Source organism: Pseudorca crassidens, chromosome 7 (assembly GCF_039906515.1).
Source record: "Pseudorca crassidens isolate mPseCra1 chromosome 7, mPseCra1.hap1, whole genome shotgun sequence".
Lineage (NCBI taxonomy): Eukaryota > Metazoa > Chordata > Mammalia > Artiodactyla > Delphinidae > Pseudorca > Pseudorca crassidens.
The window spans coordinates 80,310,958-80,329,146 of record NC_090302.1 but is presented as its reverse complement, the minus strand read 5'-3'; the positions used below and the strand labels follow the sequence as shown (position 1 = coordinate 80,329,146).

General features: G+C 47.6%; 1 protein-coding gene across 1 annotated transcript; it reads right to left on the bottom strand.

Moving 5' to 3' along the window:
• Positions 1 to 2,892: 2,892 nt before the first annotated feature.
• On the bottom strand, positions 2,893 to 3,787 carry LOC137227094 (GTP-binding nuclear protein Ran-like). The gene has a single exon (XM_067742441.1). The coding sequence runs from the start codon at positions 3,468 to 3,470 to the stop codon at positions 3,027 to 3,029; it is 444 nt and encodes a 147-aa protein (XP_067598542.1). The 5' UTR covers positions 3,471 to 3,787; the 3' UTR covers positions 2,893 to 3,026.
• Between the last annotated feature and the right edge of the window lie 14,402 nt (positions 3,788 to 18,189).

Sequence of the window (18,189 nt, the reverse complement as noted above, 5' to 3'; positions counted from 1 at the left end):
TTTCTCTGTCTCTGTTCCTGCCTGACTCTTTGTGTCTGGGTCTTTCTATGTGTACTTCTAAATGAACATGTCATGTACTTAAGAGAGTCTGAGTGACCAGTCCCGCTCATCTTACCCCAGGGAATATCTCCTCCTTAATTCCTAGTAATGAGCTCCCTCCTTCTTGCTAACTCTTTCCCCTTGATTTTGTTTGTCTAAAAGCCTGGGTGTGGCCACCCCAGGCTTGGGGAAGCATGGGTGGGGTAGAATTGGGTGGGGTGGGAAGGGGAGAGGAGGGACTACTCCACCCTGAACAGAGACCCCAGAGGCCAGAGACGCCCTTGGTCTCCCACAGGAGGGTCTGTGCAGGTACTGGCCTCCTCATTGGGAGGAGGGAGCCTGTCCTGAGGTGGGGACACTGAGTTGTGCACCTGGGAATGCTGGCAGTGCAAAGGAAGGAGAAAGTCAGGTGGGGAGCCTCCTTCACCTGCAACTTTACCGAATTCATCAATTCATTCATCAATGAATTTGGTAAAGCTGCAGGATACAAAATTAATATACAGATATCTGTTGCATTTCTATAGACTAACAATGAACTAACAGAAAGAGAAACTAAGGGAACAATCCTATTTACCATCGCATCAAAAAGAATAAGATACCTAGGAAAAAGCATACCTAAGGAGGGAAAAGACCTGTACTTGGAAAACTATAAGACACTGATGAAAGAAATTGGAGACAGCACAAACAGATAGAAAGATATACTGTGTTCTTGGACTGGAAGAATTAATATTGTTAAAATGGCTATACTACCTGAGGCCATCTACAGATTCAATGCAATCCTTATCAAAATAGCAAGGATATTTTTCACAGAACTAGAACAAATAATCTTAAATTTTGTATGGACCCTAAGTAGGCAAAACAATCTTGAGAAAGAAGAACAGAGCTGGAGGAATCACGTCCCACCTGACTTTCAGACTATACTACAGTAATCAGAACACTATGGTACTGGCACAAAAACAGACACATAGATCGATGGAACAGAATAGAGAGCCCAGAAATAAACTCATGCACTTTTTGTCAATTAATCTATGACAAAGGAGGCAAGAATATACAATGGAGAAAAGATAGTCTCTTCAATAAGTGGTGCTGGGAAAACTGGACAACTACATGTAAACTAATGAAATTAGAACACTCTCTAACACTATATACAAAAATAAACTAAAAATGGATTAAAGACCTAAATGTAAGACCAGAGACCATGGACTTCCCTGGTGGCACAGTGGCTAACAATCCACCTGCCAATGCAGGGGACATGGGTTCAAGCCCTGGTCCAGGAAGATCCCACATGCCGCAGAGCAGCTAAGCCCTCGAGCCACAACTACTGAGCCCACATGCCACAACTACTGAAGCCCACGCACCTAGAGCCCATGCTCCGCAATAAGAGAAGCCACTGCAATGAGAAGCCTGAGCACCGCAATGAAGAGTAGCCCCCACTCGCCACAACTAGAGAAAGCCCAGCAACAAAGCAACGAAGCAACGAAGACCCAACACAGTCAAAAAAAAAAAAAAGTCCAGAGACAGTAAAACTCCTAGAGGAATACAGGCAGAACACTCTTTGACATAAATAGTAGTAATATTTTTTTTTGGATCAGTCTCCTAAAGCAAAGGAAATAAAACAAAAATGAGCAAATGGGATCTAATTAAACTTAAAAGCTTTTGCACAGCAAAGGAAACCACTGACAAAACGAAAAGACACCTACTGAATGGGAGAAAATATTTGCAAATGATATGACTGATAAGGAGTTAATACCCAACATATATAAACAGCTCATAAAACTCAACATCAAAAAAATAAACAACCCGATTAAAAAATGGTCAGAAGACTTGGATAGACATTTCTCCAAAGAGAACATGCAGATGGCCAAGCAGCACGTGAAAAGATGCTCAACATCACTAATCATCAGGGAAATGCAAATCAAAACCACAATGAGCTATCACCTCATACCTGTCAGAATGGCTATCATCAAAAATAACACAAGTAACAAACATTGGTGAGGATGTGGAGAAAAGGGAACCCTTGGGACTGGTGGTCCAGTGGCTAAGACTCCGAGCTCCCAATGCAGGGGGCGGGCCGGGTTCAATCCCTGGTCAGGGAACTAGATCCCACGTGCATGCTGCAACTAAGAGTTCGTACGCTGCAACTAAATATCCCGCATGCTGCAACTGAGGCCCAGCACAGCCTAAATAAATAAATAAATATGTTTTTTCCAAAAAGAAAGGGAACCCTCATACACTGTTGGTGGGAATATAAATTGGTGCAGCCACTGTGGAAACAGTATGGAGGTTTCTCAAAAAACTAAAAATAGAACTATTCTATGACCCAGAAATACCACTCCTGGATATATATCTGAAAAAACCAAAAACACTCATTCTAAAAGATACATGCACTCCAATGTTCATAGTAGCATTGTTTACAATTGATATGGAAAATGATATGGAAACAACCTAAATGTCCATCAACAGATGAATGGATTAAGATGTGGTATATATATTATCCACTCATCTGTTAATCTTAATTCATTCATCTGCTGAATAATATTCCATTATATACATATAATGGAATACTACTTATACTATATGTATACTACATATATGTATATATATATAAAAATATATATACAATGGAATACTATTCAGCCATAAAAAAGAACGAAAATTTGTCCTTTGCAACAAAATGGATAGACTTGGAGGGTATTATGCTAAGTGAAATAAGTCAGACAGAGAAAAATACTGTATGATATCACTTTGTGTGTGTGTGTGTGATGTGACTGTAGCAGTCTTATATTTGAAACTCAAGGAGGAAACAACTGTGTTCCAAAACACCTAAATAAGCAGGTCCAAAAACTGAAGGCATTTTTTTTTAACTGCCACATTCACTCCGAAGCCCATTCATCTCCTTCAGCATCCCAAAGATTAAGCACATGTTCTGCTTAGCTATATAGTAAAGTGGCAAACACGCTGCACCACTGACATCACAGGACAGTTGCCTATAAAACTAGATTTCTGACGCTGGAGTCCAGCTTCACTTTCTCTTCATCTGGGAGGGCAGTTTTCTGAGGAACCTCTAGATCCCGCCTGTACTGCGCTGCCAACGCTGAGTCCATGACCACCTCTGGTGGGGCGAGAGCAGGCATGGAGATGAACTCCAAGTTAGGGTCTCCCATCAGTTTTCTAGCAAGCCAGAGGAAGGGCTTTTCAAAGTTGTAGTTACTTTTGGCAGAAGTGTCATAGTACTGAAGATTCTTCTTTCGGTGGAAGACAATTGACTGTGCCTTAACCTTTCTGTCCTTAATACCCACTTTGTTGCCACACAACACGATGGGGAGGTTCTCACACACTTGTACAAGATCTCTATGCCAGTTAGGCACGTTCTTGTAAGTAACTCTCGATGTTACATCAAATGGCACACTGAGCTTGTATATAATAGCCATCTCTCAGTCCACCAAATTTCTCCTGACGAGCTGTATCCCATACGTTGAACTTAATAGGTCCTCTGTTGGTATGGAACACAAGGCGATGGACCTCAACACCCAAGGTAGCTACATACTTCTCAAATTCACCAGATGACGTTTCACAAATGTAGTTTTTCCAGTACCACCATCACCAACCAATACAAGTTTGAACTGAACTTGGGGTTCTCATTGGGCAGCCATCGTGATGTTACTTCTAGAAGCGTCTCCACGCCTGTCTGACTGAGGGCTGAAAAGATGGCAGAAGCCTGTATGATATCATTTATATGTGGAATCTAAAAAATATAACAAACTAGTGAATATAACAAAAAAGAAACTGACTGATAGATACAGAGAACAAACTGGTGGTTATCAGATGGGATATGGAAGGTGGGGGAGGGGTAATATAGGGGTAGGAGATTAAGAGGTACAAACTACTATATATAAAATAAGCTACAAGGATATACTGTACAGACCAAGGAGGGACTTCCCTGGTGGTCCAGTAGTTAAGACTTCACGCTCCCAATGCAGGGGGCACAGGTTTGATCCCTGGTCGGGGAACTAAGATCCCACCTGCTGCATGGTGTGGCCAGAAAAACAAAAAAAAAACAAAAAAAAAACACACAAAAAGAGCACAGGGAATATAGCCAATATTATTATTATTATTTTGCGGTACGCGGGCCTCTCACTGTTGTGGCCTCTCCCGCTGCGGAGCACAGGCTCCGGACGCGCAGGCTCAGCGGCCATGGCTCACGGGCCCAGCCGCTCCGCGGCATGTGGGATCCTCCTGGACTGGGGCACGAACCCGCGTCCGTGCATCGGCAGGCAGACTCTCAACCACTGCACCACCAGGGAAGCCCTATAGCCAATATTTTATAGTAACTATAAATGGAGTATAACCTTTAAAAATTGTGAATTACTATACTGTACACCTGTAACTTATATAATGTACATCAACTGTACTTCAATTAAAAAAATAAAGGGCTTCAGCCTGGTTGTTTAGCCCCAATCCCTCCAACTCAAGTGGAACCAACTTTCCCTAGGAAGACTGGAGTCAGGGGAGATGAAACCAGAGCCCCTTTCCCATCCTGGTTCTTCTCCAGAAAACTCAGGTTCCTGAGTGATGGAGAGGTAGGCACCCCACCATTTTGTGTGGCTCTGGGGATCTGGTAGAGGTTGAGAATCGTTGCAGTGACGCATTAGGGGTTTAGAGGGAGAGGGTTGATCGCAGGGTGGCTGAAGACAGAAGCAAAAATCCCAGTCTGTGTTTCCAAACCTTGTTTCTTTGCTACTCAGGAAATCCTTCCTCAGGGCTCACTGCCATCCTGCTTCAGCTCCCAGGACAATTACCATGACACTGGGGGTCTTTTCCAGCTCTCACCAATGCACCGGGAGTTCCAGTAGCTTTGGGAGGAGAAAGAGGGTCTGTGTGCCCCTACCCAATCCTGCATATGACCGAAGGAGAGGAGGTCTGGGGGTCACTAATGGGGGGGTCTTATGGACAGCTGAGGTGGCCAGAGGGGTGAGGTTATGAAGAGGCTGAAAACTGACTAATAATCTGACACCTCCCTGGATTGCCTTGGTCATACCTTCAAGTCAGATGTGATGTGGTGTGGAGAAGGGGTGGGTGTTACTCTTCTCTGTCTCTAGAGCTCTCTGGGGATAAAGGCTTAAACCAGATGCAGTCATCTCAACCAGCTTCTCTGATTCTTGCTCTGGGAAGTCTTCTTGGCCCACTCCCAGGAACCTCTAGCCCCTGTCTCTTCTCTGGAAGCCCCTTTGAGGAGTGATGGACTTTTGCCAGGCTTCCTCACTGTGCTCAGAGCCAAGGAGGCCTGACTGGGTGAGGGAAGGGAGGACTCTGGGAATTCTGATAACCACCTGGACATGGTCCACCGCTCATCTCCATGGAGACACCCCACCCCCACCCCATAGCCAAGGAAGTACCTGGAATGTCCTGCCTCCCACCCTCATCCTTTGCCTCTCTGCTCAGGGTCACTGCCAGGGCCTGGCCGGAAACAGATGAGATGGGGGAGTAGGGAGGGGACTGGCTTAAGCAGGGAGGCAGGCTGCAGGCTCTGGTCTGAGAGAGCTCCTTTCTAGGAGAGGTAGCCTTTAGCTACCCAGGGAAGTCAGCTCCCCAGTTCCAAGTCAGGGGTGGAGAAGGGAAACTGATCCCGGCCTGTGGACAAAGTCTCCCCTTTATTGGACTGAAGGTTTATAGCTTGAGCCACCTTTGGCCCTAAAAGGTGCGAGTATGCCCACATACATGTGAGGGTGTGTCTGCTGTAACTGGTGAAGGACTGGAGAGGTTGTGCATTTTTTCTTAGTTCCCCAACCAAGGATTGAACCGTCACCTTCAGCAGTGAAAGCTCGGAGTTCTAACCACTGGACTGCCAGGGAATTCTGGGGGCTGGGGGTGTGTGTACCTATTCACACAAGTGCATTTACACGCTCACTCACTCACTCACCAACACACCCAGGCACACTCACTTCACATTCAACCCACCTATATTCATACATGCACACTCATACTCTGACAGTGACTCACACTCACCCACACTCTGGTGCTCAAACACACTTAGATACATTCCTGTACACCCAGTACTCCCACGTTCAAACTCTGACGCGCACCTCCACTCCATGGCCTCACACACACATACTTTTACAGCCATGCACGCTTAAGTACACGTCAACACACCCACTCACAGTTGAATACACACTTACCCAGCTCGAAGGCACTCCTCCTTGCAGGTCGCCAGAAGCCACACATCTGTGCAATGAGTCTGATGTGTGTGTGTGGGTGAGTGCAGAGACAGGAGGTAAAGAGGTGGGCATCACAGGGGTCAGGATGTGGGCTTGGGAAGCCTTTAGGTGTTGAGGTCACAACCCAGATTTTCAGGGCAAGGGGTCAGGAAGCAGGAGGTTTAGAGAATGTGGATGAGAGTCCCAGTGCCTGGGCAGGGCACATAGTAACTGTTGACAAATACTTGCTGAATAAGAGAAGAGCAGGATTGACTAAAACTCCCCATTTCCAGTTGGTAGAGCTGCCTGTCTGTGTCACAGAAGTTTAGAATCCTAGGCAACCAAAGAGTCAGGGCCATCTCACCCTCTGAAGTCAACGGCTCTCCATCCTCACTGCCATCCCCCAGAGCAGGAGGCTGAGTCTCAGATGCAGGTGACTTCAGACATAGAGAACAGACTTCTGGTTTCCAAGGGGGAGGGAGGTGGGGAAGGGATGGAGTGGGAGTTTGGGATTAACAGATGCAAACTATTATATATAGGATGGATAAACAACAAGATCCTACTGTATAGCACAGGGAACCATATTCAGTATCTTATGATAAACCATAATGGAAAAGAATTTTTTAAAAATCTTGTATTCCCCAGCCTTCAGAACTGTGAGAAATAAATGTTTATTGTTTAAGCCAATAAATAAATGAATAAATAAATAAATACAGGTGACTTACATGAAGCTACTAGGTCAGGCAGTGCCAGTCCAGACCTAGGTCCCAGTCTCAGGGGAAGCTTCTAAGCCCAGTGACACTTGAGTGAAGACAGAAGCCACAGCAGGCCTAGCTGCTTGGGGATGAACAGAAAGTGACTAAGCTCTGGCCTGTCCCAGGGATTTGGGCCCTAGCCAGGAAAGACGGGGACCTGTTGGGGTCCCTTAAGGTATACAGGATCAAGAAGACCAGCAGAAACTCTGCAGAAAAACTCCTGGAAAAGTCTCATATATAAATTTGTACCTCTGGTCTTTCTGCCAGAGGGCTTGGGTTTAATTCATTTGTTTCCTTATTATTTCATCAAATATTTATTGAGGATCTTTTTCATGCCAGGTTGTGGTAGATACCAGGATTACTATAATGAGCAAGGTATATACAAGATCATATAGGGTGCATCTGGGTGCACAAAAATCTGACTCGATCTGATTTGGGCAGCAGTGGTAATTCATTGGCTCAGAAAACTGAAAAATCAGAGGAAAACTTCAGGTGAGGCTTGATCCAGCACTCATTTCCATTCTGTTTTTCCTCTCCTCCTTCCGTGAGGCGTCAGCCTCATCCTAAACCTGGATTCTCTTATGGTTCCAAGACACCTGACTCCAGGCTACATGCTTCTTGTTAATGTCCAGCAGGGAAGAGGGAGCATCATTGTCACCACAGTTCCAGAAAATACCCAGAGGCACACTCTGATTGGACCAGCTTGGCTTCATGCCCAGCCCTGTGTCACAAGCATGGCCCAATTAATTGGATTAGCTTAAGTCACATGTTCCATCTCTGGCCCCAAGAGAGATGGCAGCTGCACCCAAACAAAATGGATTACCAAATGGAAATGAGGACTGTTAGGAAAAGGGAAACCAGAGCCTACCAAATAGTTCCTGTCTTCATGGAACTTAAAGATGAATTAGTGGAGGAGACTACAAATACAATCAAACAGGTGAAATTGGGAATTGGGACATTTTACCAGAACAAAACATTTCTACAGGACTGGATACATAATTTGTGGGGCCTAGTGTAAAATGAAAATGCCCTTTATTCAAAAATTATTTAGAATTTCAAGACAGCAACAGTATTAAATCAAGTGTAGGGCCCTTTTAAGGCCCAGGTCACCTGTCCATAAAGCCAGCCCTGTACCTCTTCATTGAGACCTGAAGAAAGAGAAGGAATCAGCCAGATGGGGTACTCCAGGTAGCAGTAACAGTTTGTGCAAAAGCCTGGTGGCAGGAGATCAGGTTCCCTGGAAAAGCTGGAGGGAATTCAGTTGCGGCTGGAGCTTAGAGTACTAGATGAGACTGGAAAGTGGGTGTGGCCATGTCGGGTAGGATACCGGTCATGGAGTATCTGGGAAACTGAAGCTTCCTAAGTCTCCTGTTTAGTGGCCCCGTGAGCCCATCCATCACCAAGCTAACGGGCAGGGAGGAGCCAGCTGGGGGCCAGACCCTGCCTTGGAAGGAGACCAGATGATCAGGGAAGTAAGTGGAGTATGATGAGAGGCCTGGGTGTCAAGAGCACCAGGCTGCTCTGAGACCCAAAGCAAGTTCCAGCACAGAAGTTCTATGATTCTCTTCTGGGGTTCCTAACAGTCTTAGATTCAGATGATGGAAGGAAGGAAGGAAAGAAGGAAAGGAGGGAGGGAGAGAGGAGGGAGGGAGGCAAGGAGGAAGGAAGGAAGGAGGGAAGGGAGGAGAGAAAGAAAAAGAAAGAGAAAGAAATTCCCTTTTTATAGCAGGTCTTATGTTAGTAACAAACTGCTGAAGGCTTGGGGAGATGGAGGGAGTTTACTCTGCACAAACCTAACACGTTCAAGTTGAGTATCAGGCACTCCTGTTCTTGGAAATCAGGCTGGTGGTGATTTCTCACTGGCCCTTTATCCTACTTAGCATCCTAGCCTCTGGCCACATCACAGGTTTTTTTTCTCTTCTTACTTTCCCTCCTCACTTTCTCCCCCTGGATTGCTCACTATACTCTAAACGTTTTTGGTAAAGTATTCAGCTGAGCAAAGGGTCACTAACACAGGTCCCGAGATTTTCTTTAATGGGACCCACTCTCCTCAGGTTTTAAAAAGCAGTCTGCCCTCCTCCTTTACAAGGGAATAGAACTCTCTCTCCATGGCGACTGCCATTTACCTGTCTGTCCCCGAGACTGAGCTTCATGGAGACAGGGAAACAGGTCTGATTGTAAAAGCTAGCGCCTCATATGATGCAAGGGGTTCAGTAAATATTTGCTGAATGAATGGATGGGATTATTCAGATCTCCCCTCGAAGCCCACGTTTTTTCTCTCTCCTTCCAGGGAATGGTTATGACAAAGCATTAGAAGAATCAGCTGTGGAAGAAGCTGGTGGAATAGACAAATCCCCGGCTAGGACAGCTGTGGAAGCTGTAGTCTCCAAGGAGAGGGAGTTTAGGGGTTCTTGGTGGACCTCAGATTGGGGTGGATGTGTGCCCAGGACAGAGGAGGCAGAGGCAACACTAAGGTTTCTTTCTTTTTTTTGTGTGGTACGCGGACCTCTCACTGTTGTGGCCTCTCCCGTTGCGGAACACAGGCTCTGGAACACTAAGGTTTCTTGATGAGCCTGGACGTAGCCAAGAAAGGCACCCAGCCAGCCCCTCTGGCTGTGGCTGCACCCAGAGATCTTATCTGGGGGCAGCTGATGGATGGTCCTGAGTCATGGGACCTGCAGCCTAGAAAACAGTTCTGATGTTGAAACAGGCCCAGGGGAGGGGGCAGGGTGGGTGTCTCTACAGCACAGACATCTTCACCTCCCACATTTCGTGTCAACCCCGGGTCACCTTTATTGTCATCACTCATCTCCCATCCTGTCACTCATTTGCCACCCTCATCAGCATCCCTGCATCACAACCACTGTCACTTTCTTAACCATGCTGTCACTCGACCCAGTTTCCATCACCGTGTTACTGTCTCCAGATTGCCACCATCCCTGTCCCAGCCCCATGCCCAAGGCTGTTGCTATCTGAACCCACACTGTCTTCTTAATTAAAGGCCTTTACCCAACCCTGCCACTGGCTAGTTCCATTCCCGTCTCCCTGTCACTTTCACTGTTACCACCTGTGCCTGTCATCCTTGTCATCCTAGTCACTACAGCCCTTACCACCTGTCCCAGTCTCTATCACCTCTAAGTCCTCTGCACCGTCACCACCTTTCCCAGGTTAGTTCACCAGCACTGCCCATCTCCGCCACCCCCATCACTGTCATCAACATCTTCCTGTCTCCAGCCCCTCACCTAGGTCTCGAAATGGGCTTTCCCCTCTGGGGTAGACATTCTCAGCATGGGCCCACCTCTGAGCCTTTGCTCCTGCCTTTCCAGCCTCTGGCCTCCTCTGGGTTTCTGTATCTGGAATTGCCAAGCTCTTTACCTTTGCTCTCTGCTCTGGCCAGGGGTGCTTCATTTCACCATGTTGTCTGGACCCTGGGGCCATGCACTTATTCCCAGAGTATTGAAAGAGTACTAGGTAGAGGCCTTACCAGGAAGCCCTGAACCTTCTCTGCCTATACCTATGACACCTGGCAGTTCTTCCACCCAGGCGAGACCTAAACTTTCCAGTTATTGCTGAATTTCTTGAATTTTGTTCAGATTCTTTTGCGTTGGTACCACTTTTTGAAGGGAAGCTCTGCCAAGATGCACTTACGGCAGTGCTCTGATAAGGGCATTCCTCCCTCAGTGGGGTCCCAGTCTGGTTCAGCTGTGGGTACTGTCAAGCGCTTCAGGTGTACCATTTGGGTCTGTTAGGTGGAGCTAGTACGCTTCTTCCCTGGCCTTATCAATGACCATTCTCCTTTCATCTCCTGTAAACATTATATTGAGAAGAATGTCTGCCCATGAAGGGTGGTAGGTAGCAAAAATAGAAGTGAGGATCCTCCCTATAAGGAAGGTTGTGATCTTTCTCATTAAACAAGTCTGAGGTGGAGAAAGGACCGTGCATCCATAGAAACCCAGCCAGCTGGCCATTTGCATTTAGACTTCCTACAGGATAACTGCGTAAGGGAAATTGCCCTGCCCCGGGAGTGGCTCCTGGCCCTAACTGGGTGCCCTGTCAGGTTTAGATGGACAATACCAGACCAGGTCCATGTGCCTCAGGAACAAACACAAGATTTTCTCTTTCTTTTTCTTTTTTTTTTTCAAATATTTATTTGTTTATTATTTATTTATTTGGCTGTGTCAAGTTTTAGTTGTGGCACACGAGATCTTTAGTTGCGGCATGCAGGATCTAGTTCCCTGACCAAAGATCAAACCCAGGCCCCCTGCATTGGAAGCACAGAGCCTTAACCACTGGACCGCCAGGGAAGTCCTCACAGGATATTCTTTCTTTCTGTTTTTTTGTTTTGTTTTGTTTTTTAATTAATTAATTAATTTATTGGCTGTGTTGGGTCTTTGTTGCGGTGTGCGGGCTTCTCATTGTGGTGGCTTCTCTCGTTGCGGAGCACGGGCTCTAGGCATGCGGGCTTCAGTAGTTGTGGCGCACGGGCTCAGTTGCTCCGCAGCATGTGGTATCTTCCCCGACCAGGGATCAAACCCGTGTCCCCTGCATTGGCAGGTGGATTCTTAACCACTGCACCACCGGGGAAGTCCCTATTCTTTCTTTTCTTAAATTTAATTTTATTTATTTATTTTTGCCTGTGTTGGGTCTTCGTTGCTGCCCATGGGCTTTCTCTAGTTGTGGCAAGCGGGGGTTACTCTTTGTTGTGGTGCACAGGCTTCTCATTGTGGTGGCTTCTCTTATTGTGGATCATGGGCTCTAGGCACATGGGCCTCAGTAGTTGTGGCACGTGGGCCTCAGTAGTTGTGGTGCACGGGCTCAGTAGTTGTGGCCCACGGGCTCTAGAGCACAGGATCAGTAGTTGTGGAGCAAGGGCTTAGTTGCTCCGCGACATGTGAGATCTTCCCGGACCAGGGCTCGAACCCATGTCCCCTGCATTAGCAGGCGGATTCTTAACCACTGCATCACCAGGGAAGTTCCCCCGTAGGATTTTCTAATTGATGCCTATAAGGATGGGGAGTCAGTCTGACCACTTCCTGAGCCCCAGTGTTAGGAATTGGGTATAGGAATGGGAGGCTGTGGAAGGAGTGGATATCTTGGCATAGCGGCTAGAGTGCCTGGGACAGCCATCTCAGCCAGTAAAGTAACAAATCCTCACTCTAATCTTCCTTTTTAAATTTTAATTACAGAATAGTTCTAATTGCAGGATTGTACAGAGCCATTCAAAAGCCACCATTCAGGCTTCCTTGTGGTGCAGTGGTTGAGAGTCCACCTGCCGATGCAGGGGACACGGGTTCGTGCCCTGGTCCGGGAAGATCCCATGTGCCGCGGAGCGGCTGGGCCCGTGAGCCATGGCCGCTGAGCCTGTGCGTCCGGAGCCTGTGCTCCGCAACGGGAGAGGCCACAACAGTGAGAGGCCCGCATACCGCAAGAAAAAAGAAAAATTATAAAGTGAATGTCCCTTCCTCCAGGAAAGCTTCCCTGGTGTCCCCCTCTGCCCAGCTTGGTTAGGTGCCCCTCCTCTCAACTCCTACAGGCCCTTGTGCTTTTTATCTCTGATCTCTGCATTGTGACTTCTTATTTGCTCACCAGCTTCCCTACAGGCCTTGTAAGCTCTCCAGTGCTGGGCCTATGACTTGTTCTTCATGGCACGTCCGGCAACCAGCACTTGGTAGGTCTTCCAAGACTGTTGAATGAGTGAATGAATGAATGAATGAGTAATTAATGAATCAAGTACCCTTGTAGGAACTGATTAATACTTCTTAAGATGCTCAGAAGTAGACATTCAGAAAAAAGATGCCCTTGAAGGATCCATAGATTCTCCAAAGGGGATGAAATCGTCTTATGATCTAAGAAATAATGTGAATTTGATAGGTAAGAATTTGGGAGTGAATGTGTCATTAGGAACAGTGGTGTACTAAGTGAGGGGCAACGTGAGTGATCCACTCTTTCTGAAAGAAGTATTTTATTATTGACATTGTTTAGAATTGCTGCTGCTGCTGATAATAAGCAGACTGACTTTTAGTCAGTTCGGTGGTTTTTCAGTTCTCTGCAGGTCACGCACCCCCTGTTGCTTGTCCCCAGGGAGGACTGCTCCCACCCCACCCCCGTGTAGTATGCCACTGGTAAGGAACACTGATTACTGGGTGAGCTGGTCTGTTTTCTTCCCCTCAGCACTGAGCTGGGAGTGATGTCAAAGGTATCCAACTTCTCAAAATTCTGCAGGGCAAGGTTGTCCTCTGCTAGAATTGACGCTGGCCTCTGACTCCTCTGGTACCCCCAGCTTCCTCCGGGGAACCCTCTGAGTCTCCTGGCTAGTGGCTGTCCATGGCAAGGAGGCCATCCTGTGCAGGGATGGGAGACTATGCATAGGACCCAGCCCTGGATCTAGTCTTGTCCCTACCACTAACCCACCCTGAGGCCTTGGGCCGGCTCTCAGGGTCCACACTCTCAAGGCCCTCTGGGGGCCTCATTTTGCCCACTCATAACACTGGGGCTTTTGGTGACCTCTCCTCTCACTGACCTGAGTGAGACAGTCTATACCACAGGGCACTAGCTAGGTTGGGTGTGTCAGCCAGCAGGACAGAAGGCGAGTCTGGACAGGTGGACAGTGGAGCCTGGGCCCCAGGATGGGGTGTGTGTGTATGTGTCGTGGAGAGGGGGTAGGCGAGGGTGGATCCCAGGCAAAGGTCAAAGATGGGAGAGGTGGTTCCAGCAGGTCAGCTGACCTGGCCTGGTTACGGCCCTCAGGAAATGCAGAGATACAAGCTGGGTTGGGCTAGGTCCTGGCTCTGCCGTGGGGTTGGGGAAGGGCCGGGGGTGGAGAGCTACCCCTTGGTGAGGTCACTTCTAAGGTGGGAGCCAAGGTTCCTTTCTGGGAAGGAAAGGCGGTGTCATGAAAGCAGGAAGGATTTAGGTGAGACTGCAGCGGGGGCAGATGATGGTGGATCAGGGAGGATGAGGTGCCTCTTCTTGGACTGCTTCCCAGGAGGGTGGGGAAAAGTCATTCCACCCAGCCCCAGTGGGAGAGAGCTGTTTTGTTCGAAGGCAAGGGAGATAGGATGACCCGGGGAACAAAGTAGCCTGTAGCTCTGAGCCAGGGTTTAGGGGATTCACAGTTGAAGAGGAAGCCCTGGGATATCTAAGCCTTGGTTCAGGCACCTGCCAGCCCTGGACTGCGGTTGTTTCTCTGTGAAATGGGGAGAATCTCCTTGGTCCTCGTCTACCAAAGACAAAGTGTTTCCTGATCTGGTCACCAAAGACCAGGGAGTCTCCCTTATAAATTCCTTCTGAAGTGTTGGGGAGCTAAGAGAAAACTCCGTTGAAATTTGGGCTGAGTGAGGTGGAGAGTGGAGAGCCTGGACCTGTTGGGGGCAGAGTGATGCTTTAGGATATAAGTCACCTGACCAGATATCCCCACCCAAAGGTGCCCACAGCAACTAGGCAACATTCTGACCCTGCCTTCCCAGACATTCTGAACTCCTGGATTAAGCCTCTCTCATCAGCCCACTTCCCTAATCCTGTTTCTTTGCTGCAGGGTCCTTCCTCAAGACTCCTCGGCCCTTCCTTGCTTCATTCCATAAATATTTGTCCAGCACCTGTTATTTGCCAGGTATTTTCTAAGCTCTAGGGATTCAGAGGTGAACAAGATTGTTGGTCCTTGTGCTCAGTCCCCCCTCAGGGGAAAACAGGCAGGAAAATAAGTGAGGTAGCTTTGCCTTTACTGGCTACGTGAGAGGGCCACATGGCTGTGGGAGCTCAGAGAAGCCCAGGGGAGGTCAGGGCCAAGGTAACGTAGACCCTTGAGCCTGGAAGGGTCAGTGGGAGTTTGCCAGGGAGGCCATGGGGGACAGCCTGGTTCAGAGACAGAGGCAGAGGTTCTGAAGCCACTCCAATAAGCTTACAAGGGCCAATTGTTACATTTTCAGGAATTTGGCAAACCGCTTGTTAAACACAGACATTATGAAAAATTAAATTGTATAAATGTATAATCACAGACATTATTTTTAAAACAAAGGTAATAATTAATGAAACATTCCTTCCTAATTGTTATTACATTTTATGCTCTTGAAGTTATTTATATCTACTGAATCCTTGGGTGGAGGAACTACCTAACGGTGTATGGCTGCTTAGCTCTACGTTGGTAGTTTATAAACAGTCATGGTGGTAGTATTTGCATCATTGAAAAAAAATTTTTTTTTTTTTTTCCTGGCCGCACCACGCAGCTTGTGGGATCTTAGTTCCCCGACCAGGGACTGAACCTGGGCCCTCGGTAGTGAGAGTACAGAGTCCTAACCACTGGACCGCCAGGGCATTCTCTGCATCATTGAAATAAACTAACACTACACATCAGGGCTTAATTTATGGTTTTGTTGATTGCATGGACCAGCGGTTAACAAACTACAGCTTGCAGGTCAAATCCAGCCTGTGAGCTAATAACGGTTTTTATATTATTTAATAGTTAAGATATTTTGTGACAGGAGGAAATTCAAAATTCAGCTATCGCAAATGAAGTTGTATTGGAACACAGCCTCGCGCATTTGTTTATGTACTGTCTGTGGCTGCTTTCATGCGGCCACGGCAGAGCTGAGTAGTTGAACAGGGATTGTATGCCCTACGAAACCTAAAATATTTACCATCTGACCCGTAACAAAAATGTTTATTGACCTCTGGTCTAGACTTAAGAAAGCGATGGAGAAAACATTAACACAGATGAAACATAAACGTTTGTCATTTCTATGGCCGTTACGTTGTGAATAGCACAAAACCTTGAGGAAACATTCTTCCAATATTTGAAGACCGTCATCCAATTCAGCAAAAAAGGTCACGTATCTTTGGTGAATGACTGATGTTTCAAATACGTGTCGTTGTTCTTTTACTTTTGTCTTACTCTTTAATGTAAATGAAAATATCAGCCAACATTAAGGTCAGGACTATGCTCGTTAGTCAATGATGTGAATGACCTTTTGCAGAATTGAATAGTAATCAAGCATTTGTTCACAATCTGATTTTGTCAGATCTTGGATGAACTGCAACCACAGATTGGCTACAGATGTTAAGGGTTGGCAAAAATCGAAGAGAGAATTCTACAGAGCAATTGATGCTGTAGAATTTACAATAAAGAACACTGTATATTTTAGTAGTATTTGTAAATTGTGTGCTATTTCACAGCTTTGTACCAATAAAATGTATGATAAATTTGTGTACGTATATAGAAGTACACATTATTTCTAGAAAGCCAGGTGTTAAGCATTCACCAGCACACCGTGGAACAGAGGGTTCAGGCAGAGAGGGTCCAGGGGAGTCCAGGTATTCAGGGCAGAGTGAGAGGGGAGATGGTGAGGCTGGAGCACTGGAACAGGTGTGAAGGGCCTTGTGAGCAGGGCTCAGGAGCCAGACACCATCCTGAGGGCTATGAGGAGCCACAAAAGGATTTTGAGTACAGGAGAGACCCCACTGGATCTGTGTTTAGATCATGTTGGCAAGTTGTGCGAAGACTGGATTGCTAGGGACACCTTATAAGGCACTAGATTAGTGGAGGGAGGGAGAACAGTCGCAGCAAACTCAGCACTTTCCCTAGGCCAGGCCCTCTCCCAAGCACTTCACATGTGTTATTGCCTCCCTTTTACTGATGAGGAAACTGAGGCCCAGAGAGATTAAATAACTAGTAAGCGGCAGAGTTGGGATTTGAACCCAGGGGTCTGGCTTCAGAGGCAACACTCTTAACCACGACATATTTTCAGACGTGAAAGATAACGAGACCTGGAGTGATGTTTCTTAATATTAATGCATGTACAAAGTGGATCAGTGTTTACAGATATGCTTGGCAGATGGTAGGAGCTTGAGGACATTCTTCAGACCCAGCAAGACTCGACTTGCTGATAATGGTGTATGAGGAGCTTACCAGCTTCCTTCATCTGGTGGACAGTACACTCACCTGGGCTACTCTGGCCACCTGGTTCTCCCTCTGCCCTCAGCGAGCTCCCCGTCTCAGGGACAGCCTCCTGAACAGGCATATACAGGTGGGACAGAGCCTGTCTGGGCCCAGAGTGGGGCTCTTGACTCAAGTGTACGCAAGTTAAGAGGAGAAAGAGATGTGAATGATCATCAATAGGAAGGGCTTCCATGGGGGAGGCATAGATAGGAGGCTTGGGTTTGGATGGGGAGAGGAAAGAGGATGGGTCCTGCTGGATTCATGGTTTTTCTCCTTGGGCATCTGTATTTAACAGCAGAAGTTTGGTGGGAGCCCTTGAGGCAACACAGTGACAGACAGCTAGCTCAGCTGCTGATGTATATATATACATATTTGAAAGGACTAGAGGTGCCTTTCTGGCATGAGTTCTGGCTGAGGGTGTGGGCAGGAGATAATAAGGGTGGAAGTGGAGTGTTACTGGGGTACTGTGGGCTGGTGGCAGGGTGGGCCCCACATGGGGTGTTGGTCCCTCAAGGCCACAGCCTTCAGCTTAGGGCTTCCCATCCTGCTGGCTCAGCAGGTCCCACGGGTTGGCAGGTGACTCACCCCTCACCTTCACGTGACCATGGTCCAGGTTGGGGCAGCAGGTGTATGTAGAATGGAACTGTGTATTCTTCCATATGGGGGTACACGCTGTGTTACATGCCTGAGTCTGAGATGTGTGCTCATGTCTCACTGTGCCTACAGGCCATGTGGGATGTCCAAAGATGTGGGCCACAGGTGTGGAGGGTGTCCCACGGAGACTGGGGGAGTGGTGAACACATAGCTCTTCTGAGGGCACGTGTGCACGGGTTCAGGTGTCTCCCTGAAAGAGGGATGCGGCTTTGGAGCGTGGTGAGCCGTCAGAGAAGGAAGCCTGGGTGGGAGACAGGTGAGGAATCTCCCTGATGATGCTCATTCTCCCCAAGGAAGGCTTGGCTGGACCAGCTGACAATGCCAGGCACTCTAAACCCGTGCTGATGGCAGCAGCTTCCCTGAGCTTATCCCTTAAGCCCCTGGCTACAGGCCAGGATGGCTCCCCCATCCTAACCCTGAGAGGGCAGGCATGCTCCACAGACCACAGGCAGGCCAGGAGCAGTGAGTGTGGGCATCCAGCCAGAGCGTCCTCTCACTCCCTCTGTGGGTGGGAAGGACATAAGGGTCCGAGTGGTGTCTGGTCTGCTGGGATATGGGGAGAGCACGGCGTCCCCAGGTTGCCTATGCCCCTGGTATGTGTGCTGGCATGCAGTGT

Bases quoted from the DNA above. Each gene is read 5' to 3' on its own strand.
- LOC137227094 (XM_067742441.1), bottom strand. From the start codon at position 3,470: ATGGCTATTATATACAAGCTCAGTGTGCCATTTGATGTAACATCGAGA.